Source organism: Myxocyprinus asiaticus, chromosome 13 (assembly GCF_019703515.2).
Source record: "Myxocyprinus asiaticus isolate MX2 ecotype Aquarium Trade chromosome 13, UBuf_Myxa_2, whole genome shotgun sequence".
NCBI classification, from domain to species: Eukaryota; Metazoa; Chordata; class Actinopteri; order Cypriniformes; family Catostomidae; genus Myxocyprinus; species Myxocyprinus asiaticus.
Window position 1 is genome coordinate 50707798 of NC_059356.1, and position 7346 is coordinate 50715143.

Genomic DNA, 7346 nt, shown 5'->3' on the forward strand with positions numbered 1-7346 from the left:
TGGAGCGAGGGAGCCGCTGCCGGGGGTGGAGGAGTGCCCTGCCATCCCCCGGGAACGTGGAGGGGTCGAGAGAAGACTGCCGTCTGCGGGGGGAGGAGGGAAGCGACTCCCCGACTGCCTGGAGTGGTAGGGCCGCTGCCAGGGCCAGAGGAGAGTCCCCATGGGACGCCGGGAATGCGGAGGGGCATTCTGTCCGCTGGGGGTCGGAGGGCTGACTCCGGTCCGCCCGGGAATGAGCGGCTGCAGTCCGCCTGAGAGGGTGGAGTAGTGATCGAGGACCACGCAACGGTGCATCAGAGAACCGGTGAGTTTCTTTTTCTCTCTCTCCTCTCTCTCTCTCTGTCGCTCCGTGTTGGCCTTTCCCTCGCCATTTTGTGTTGTTGTTGTTTTTTCCCCTCCTGTCTCCTCCCAGGTCGAGGAAGGCGGGGAGGACCCGCCGGCAGTCGGGGCATAAGGCACGCCCCCCCCCCCCCCCCGGAAAGGAAGGGTGGGGGGGGGATGTACGTCATGCCGGGGACTCCCCGGCCTGAGGCAACGCCGGGAGGAGTGTAGAGCCGAGGAGGGCGGGGCCGGGCTGGAATGAGACACACCCGGTCCCCAATCAGCCTGATGGAGCGCGCGAGGGATAAAGGCGGCCAGGGACGACAGTTCGAGAGAGAGAGAATTGCAGACAGCTGTACTGTGTGGTTTTTGGTTGTGTGTTTGTTTAAGTTGTTTATTAAATTATTATTTAAGTTGTCAAGCCGGTTCTCGCCTCCTCCTTTCCACTGAACCCCCTTACAAATATATTCCCAAATAATAACAAAAAATGATGTCTTCATGTATATTTTGGTTTGTGTGGTATTTTTTACATTGAAATATAAACAAATTGTGTGTTTTGAACAACTTGTATAATTGGTTTGGCACCTCCAAGTGGCCTTTTTTGGAAAGTACACTTACATAAATTATTATGGAACAAAGGTTTTTAGTCATATCAGCTTCAAAATTGTGTCAGACATGTGGCTTTGCATCAGATGTGTTTTTGGGGAACTGCACATAGTCTTACATATTTCAAAAAGAAAAAGTATTTTATAAATAATATTTGCGGTCACTATTAAAAATATTTGAATGGCTCTATCAAATTTTATATATTACAATGATACATTTTTACTCTTGATCAATAAATGTCTAAGTGCCTACTTTCAAACGAGCCCAAGTTTGTGTTTGTAGACCAAAGGGTTCAATATTAGAAATGACTTTCGTACCTTAAGACAAAACAATTTACACCTCAAAACCAGCTGTTAAAATGGTCCAATTCTGAGGTACTTTCCCCTGACCCACAAAGGATTAAACGCAAAGTCTCAGGTCCAATTCACTGTACAATTTATATCTCAGGATAAAATAACATTCCAAAGGCGTCAAAATTTGGGTTAGTGTTTTCAAAATATCAGATATAAAATACATATGTTCATACCTCGTAAATATCTGTTGAAAATGTCTGCGATATTCACTCAGTTCCTCGATCTGTTCACGCATCTTTCATCCGAGAGCAATCAGTGAGGCAGTACGTGAGATAACTTACTGCACATGCGCACAGTGTTTGAATGTGATTGGATGATAACTCAACACAGGTGTTTGGGATATCACATACTATTTAAAAGGGATAGAATGGTTTTTTTTTTTTAGTTGTACGGTTTGTTTGGTGTCTGAAGAAATTTGGCACTTGATGTGACGTGCATCACAGTTTTGCTAAAATGGCTCTTGTTTGGAGGACTATAGTGATATTTGTGTTTTTGTACTTTGTAGGTGAGTTGGTAACCTTTTTTTTTTTTTTGTAACTGATTACAAGTGTAAAGTACCGTCATGCTCAGCTCTTGTCACTTGGGCTATATCAGTTAGTGGAAATTTGAGTTAAAGTCCAAGTAGCACAAAAATGGTTAACACTGTTCATTGGCTATATTTCACTTGTAATTTGGTGTCCACCAAGATTTAAGATTTGCTGCCTCTTTATGAATCTAATAACTTTGTGCTGTCACATGAAACTTGACGTCTATTTTGTCCACCCAGAGTGTCACAAACTTAAGTGTAAAGAACCAGATGATTATCCAGAAGTGCAGCTGGGTGATAGCCATCATTCCAAATCAGTGTTTGATAATGGGCAGCATGTGGAATATAAGTGTGCTCCAGGTTATGTGCAAGTGGGCGGCAGTCGAAAGTCGCACTGTAAGGAAGGACATTGGACTCCCTTGAAGATGAAATGCCGAAGTAAGGCATCTGTCTGTCGTTTACCCATCTATCAATCTATAGTTCTCTAAAGATTTCTTCTATTCTTCCAGAAATTAAGTGCAAGCCATTGAGTGCCATTCACCGTGGACGATGCATGCCAGAGGGAGACTCGTATGGTGATAAAGCTATTGTTGAGTGTGATGAAGGGTATGGAAAACCTGACTTGCATTCTGTCTACGAGTTGCAGCTGATGCTAGACTCTAATTTGACTATGTAGAAATTTAGTTTTGCTTGTTTTAATTAAATGGTTATGAACTGTTACACTTCTACAGGACGATGAACTTGTTTAGCTTTGTGTTTTCCAATAAGTTGATTGTTAAAATATAGCCAAAGTAACTGGTCCTTGAACTACATCTGTTCATGGTTTCTCTGTTCTAACTAGTTCATTAGCCAAAAGTTGTGTTAGATGCTTAGTAATTTGATCTTCTCCAGATATGTTTTGAGAGGTAACCGTGTCCGTGTGTGTGAGGAGACTGGCTGGAGTGGGTCGAGTCCAACATGTGAAGGTGAGTTTATCCTATCATGGAATCTAAAATCAGCTCTGCAAATTACAACTTGTGTTCTCAAAAGAAGTGTAGCCTGACAAAGACACTTCATTTCAATGTCCATTTTCATGATCTCAAACTTCAACATCTTTCTAATTATGGGAGGGCTACATCTTTTCCTTAACTGAAGGGTGGTCACCATATGTGGGTTATAGTTCGTGTCAGTAGTGTGGGAAAAATGATTCAGAAGTCTCTTCAAAAGACTTCTCAGTGAATTTGGTTTCGTTTGTTAAATGTCTTGGCAATAAATCCACCTTCCCCTCTAAATTTGTTGCTTTTGCCAAGCAGAAAGGACTGTTAACACTATGTTTACTGACATTGTATTGGTGAGTTTTAAAATGGTCATGTAGAAACCATACCTTGACTATTGTTACTTGGTCTAGAGTTGAGTTCTTTTTAGACCTTTTGAATTCACTTTGCTATTTGGACTTTAAATGGATCATAAGCTAAATTCCTCCTGTGAGCTGAATTAACATGGCTTTCCACCCACATGCATCACAACAGCTATTGGGTGATCACTTCACCCAGATTGCCCTTTTGTTGAATGTGTGAAAAGCCACTGACACTCACATGTAGTGTTCATTCAAGCTTTCAAAGACATGCACATGCTTCTGAGCTCACACTCTTGTTCCTCAGCGGTGAAGTGTCCAGACATTGTCATCACAAATGGTCAGGTAACCTCCCAAGCGGTTGAGTTTAACACCGTTGTTCAGATCACCTGCTCTCCTGGATTTAAGCTGAATGGAGCACAGACCATCCGCTGTGGAGCAGATGGTTCCTGGATACCAAGTGTTCCCACCTGTGAGCCAGGTAAATGTGTGTAGGACCGTATTCGTAATGCTAGTGTTTGAATGTCTGTTTTGGAGATTCATTTCACAAAACGGTCATGAGGCAGTTAAAATTGAGGCTTGCTTGAGCATTTAAGCGTCGTTTTTAAGTTCTGGCTTTTGTGCGTGGATGTTTTAATGTCAATGGCTATTAGCTGCGACAATTGTATGATGCCTAAAGACATAGGGTGTCTTCATTGTGAAACCATCTTCTTAATGGCATGAATTGCACTGAAGGCCAAGACTTTAAGTGCACGGCCCACCACTGATGTTATGAGCTCTTTTTAGAAGGGTAGTTATCCACATGCTGCTGACATCTCTCCTTGTTCCTCAGTGAAGTGTCCACCTGTTTTCATCGCCAGTGGTCAGGTATCCTCGCCAGCAATTGCATTTAATGCCCTTGTTCAGATCACCTGCTCTCCTGGATTTAAGCTGAATGGAGCACAGACCATCCGCTGTGGAGCAGATGGTTCCTGGATACCAAGTGTTCCCACCTGTGAGCCAGGTACGTGATCTTCAGGTGTGGTTGAGATTTGAGGTGTAAGACCTGTTTGCCACTGTACACAAGTGGCCCATCTGGATGGGAGTTTTAACGGATTATGGTTTTTCAAACTGCCATGAATTGAGAGCAGCATGACTGTAGTGCAGGTGCATGTAAAATTTGGGTGCTGAGCCAATTTATGTTTGAAGAAACCTACTTCAACTAATTTGAAGGAAAAATTGAGGTGGGAATGGCACCATGCAAATTTCTTTGACTGGTTCCAGGCACAAACTGCATCTTCGTAAATCTCAATTGTTTCAGTTGTATGTTTTCTGCAATACATTGGTAGAATGTTTACATTAGAATAAAATGGTGTTCCAAACCCAAAGTAAGATGGCCATGGCAAGGAAAGACTTCCCAGATGTTCTATACATGAGGAAGGAACTAACTCTGACTATTCAAAGCATGTTGATAAATGATGCTACGATCTTTCCTTCCTCAGTGAAATGTCCACCCATCATCGTCGCCAATGGTCAGGTAGGCTCCCCAGCAGTTGCCTTTAATGCCCTTGTTCGGATCACCTGCTCCCCTGGATTCAAGCTGAATGGAGCACAGACCATCCGCTGTGGAGCAGATGGTTCCTGGACTCCAAATGTTCCCAACTGTGAGCCAGGTAGGTGGGGTGTAGGTTTCTCTTTTCCCCTTTCCCTCCAGGTGTGGTAGAGATTTAAGGTGCAGGACCTCTTTCCTGCTGCACAAGCAACAAGTGGAAGTTATTTGCCTCCGTGACAATTATGACTTTCCTAGCTGAAGCGTAGGTGCAAGTAGACTAGTTGCTGAGCCTTTATTTTATTTAACAAATGGTTTGAACTATTTGACTGCCATTAAACAATGGAGTAAATGGTGTCGTGGAAGGCCCAAACAGCGCGAGTATCCAAATTCATTTTTGCGTAGTGCAGTGGTTGCCAATTAGCAAACAGCAAGACATCTTGCTGTTTCTACAGTTAGGACAGCATCAAAACAATGGAGCTTTGCATGCCACAAACACATGGGTGTAAGTTGCGCTCTGATTTTGATGCTGTATCCCCTTTTTCGTTCCAAATGCACTTCATTCATGATCTGCTTCTTTCCTCCCCTGCTCTTGAAATGAGGTGCCACAAAGCCTGATTGCTGTAGAGTTGCATGTGTGGTTATTTCATCAATTGCAGTGGAAACCTTGAGCAGCAATATAAATTGATACTAGCTTTTTTTTTTTTTTTGCCAAAACTCAGCAGAAATCTAATGAAATTTAAGCCAAGTAAAACATGATTTGTCTGACTCCCGACAGTTCAGATAAAACCGGTTTATGACCGGACAAGTTAATGTGGCACCTTTTAGACTGACTTATTTTCTGTTACCCAGAGATGTCCTCTTGTATGGATCGCAAAGACAACCAGATCTTAAGTTACAAGTTATCAGTTCTGAGATTATTATCATAACCCATTTATAATATAACCGTGCAGCTTAATACTGTTTGCTTTAGTAGATTCTCTAGGAACATTAGAAAACTGTCCATTCAGACTTCCCCTTCTCAATTCTTTCAGGGGAGACCATTGAGGGGGGAAACGGGCTACTGTTTTGGGATTCAGTCAAAAGGCCTTATGTCCTATACATGGATATCTGAATGTAGAAAAACTAGGCTGCTGTCATTGATCTACAAAATGACCTGATTTCTATCTTGAGTGCCCTTGACTGAACACCGCAATATACAGTCTACTTTTCGTAGTAGATACCTCAGACCCCACTATGGCTGTCTGTGGGCCCCCAATGTCCTCATCCCTGCTTTGTTTTGAAGAGACTCTTTACAGTCTCTTGCTGCCAGTGTGCAAGTTATTGCTATAGTGACTGACACTTATCTGGGCATTTGCTGGGAAGGAAATGTGGAGACTGGTCCTCTTAGGACTTTGAATAATCCTGGTATTGTGCCTCTTACAGGACATACTGTTCTAGTGTCTGTAGAGCTGCTCCTGGGAAAATGAGGGTGGTGATAGTGGCAATGAACCTCCCTGGAGTTCTTCTAGATGAGCAAGAAACATCACATTTTAGATTCTCTTAACTCTGTCCCTCTGGTTCCTCAGTGAAATGTCCAGACATTGCTGTTGCCAATGGTCAGGTATCCTCGCCAGCAATTGTGTATAACGCCCTTGTTCAGATCACCTGCTCTCCTGGATTCAAGCTGAATGGAGCACAGACCATCCGCTGTGGAGCAGATGGTTCCTGGATACCAAGTGTTCCCACCTGTGAGCCAGGTAAATTGTGTAGGACAGTAAATTACTACACTAGCATTATGAATAAAGGGTTTAATAGTTGTCACTGGTTTCTCCCTTCCCCCAGTTGGCTTTTCCCTGATTAGGTTTTGGTAAAGGGGGGGGTTTATAAAGTGGGTATAAATTGATTTAAACATGCGTATTTTTCCAGTGTCTCAGGATCCTCAGAATCTCCAGTATCCAGCAATGTCTTGTTCAGCACCTGTGGTGAAAAATGGAGTGATTAAAGGTGGAGTGAAGCCATTGTACGAACCCAATGACGCTGTGATCATTGTCTGCAAGGCTGGCTGTTATATGGTTGGCGTATCTGAGGCCAAATGTGGACCAGATGGCCAATGGCAGGGCTTGCCCCGCTGTCTTGTCTCAAAACTTGCTTAATGTGTATGGCTTTATTTTGACCACCTTTTGGTGCATAACTGTTGCCATTTGTTTAATTACTGCTGGAATAATGGGTGTTATGTAAGGTGTCTGTGCATATGTACCTGGTGCCTAATGCTATATTAAATGACCAAACTTGAGACTGACTCTTTACTTGTGGGAAGACTTTTCAGCTGGATTTGTTCTTGAAGCAAGGTTTGTGTCTTAAGATACATAACATCCAAGACCATCATGTGTGCACTTATCTGGTTTCTCATGGCATTTTTCACAATAGTTACTCATTCCTAACAACCAACTGTCTTCTGTTGCTAGATTAAATACTAGAACTGCAAAATCATTCAGATGAATGCTAATACATTCTGGTTAACACCAGAAGTTAGCTCTTACAGTTTCTTTTAGCCATTTTATAGAACTTTTCAATGGTGACTTTATCAAGGTAAGAGCAGGCGTTTTACTGACTTGTTAAATCTGCAAATTTGAATCACTAAGCTAAATTCATATGTAACTTATGGCAGGAAGAGTGAAATTTCAAATGGAACCATCA

The 7346-nt window shown here is 42.7% G+C and overlaps 1 protein-coding gene across 2 annotated transcripts; it reads left to right on the top strand.

Moving 5' to 3' along the window:
* Window positions 1-1511: 1511 nt before the first annotated feature.
* On the top strand, window positions 1512-6887 carry LOC127449864 (sushi, von Willebrand factor type A, EGF and pentraxin domain-containing protein 1-like). 2 transcript variants are annotated; one of them, XM_051713468.1, is made up of 8 exons: window positions 1512-2244; window positions 2316-2412; window positions 2698-2771; window positions 3447-3620; window positions 3972-4142; window positions 4621-4791; window positions 6236-6406; window positions 6576-6887. In XM_051713468.1, exons 1-8 carry the CDS (start codon window positions 1989-1991, stop codon window positions 6800-6802), a joined length of 1341 nt encoding a protein of 446 aa, XP_051569428.1. In that variant the 5' UTR covers window positions 1512-1988; the 3' UTR covers window positions 6803-6887. The 2 variants fall into 2 exon arrangements, with proteins under 2 accessions (XP_051569428.1, XP_051569429.1); XM_051713469.1 differs by lacking the exon at window positions 3972-4142.
* The last annotated feature ends 459 nt before the right edge of the window (window positions 6888-7346 follow it).

What these genes read in the sequence shown, in the direction of transcription:
- LOC127449864 (XM_051713468.1), top strand. Translation starts at nt 1,989, where the DNA reads ATGAATCTAATAACTTTGTGCTGTCACATGAAACTTGACGTCTATTTT. An exon ending in GTCGAGTCCAACATGTGAAG is followed by an intron (nt 2,772 to 3,446) that starts GTGAGTTTATCC and finishes CTTGTTCCTCAG; the next exon opens with CGGTGAAGTGTCCAGACATT. An exon ending in TGTTCCCACCTGTGAGCCAG is followed by an intron (nt 3,621 to 3,971) that starts GTAAATGTGTGT and finishes CTTGTTCCTCAG; the next exon opens with TGAAGTGTCCACCTGTTTTC.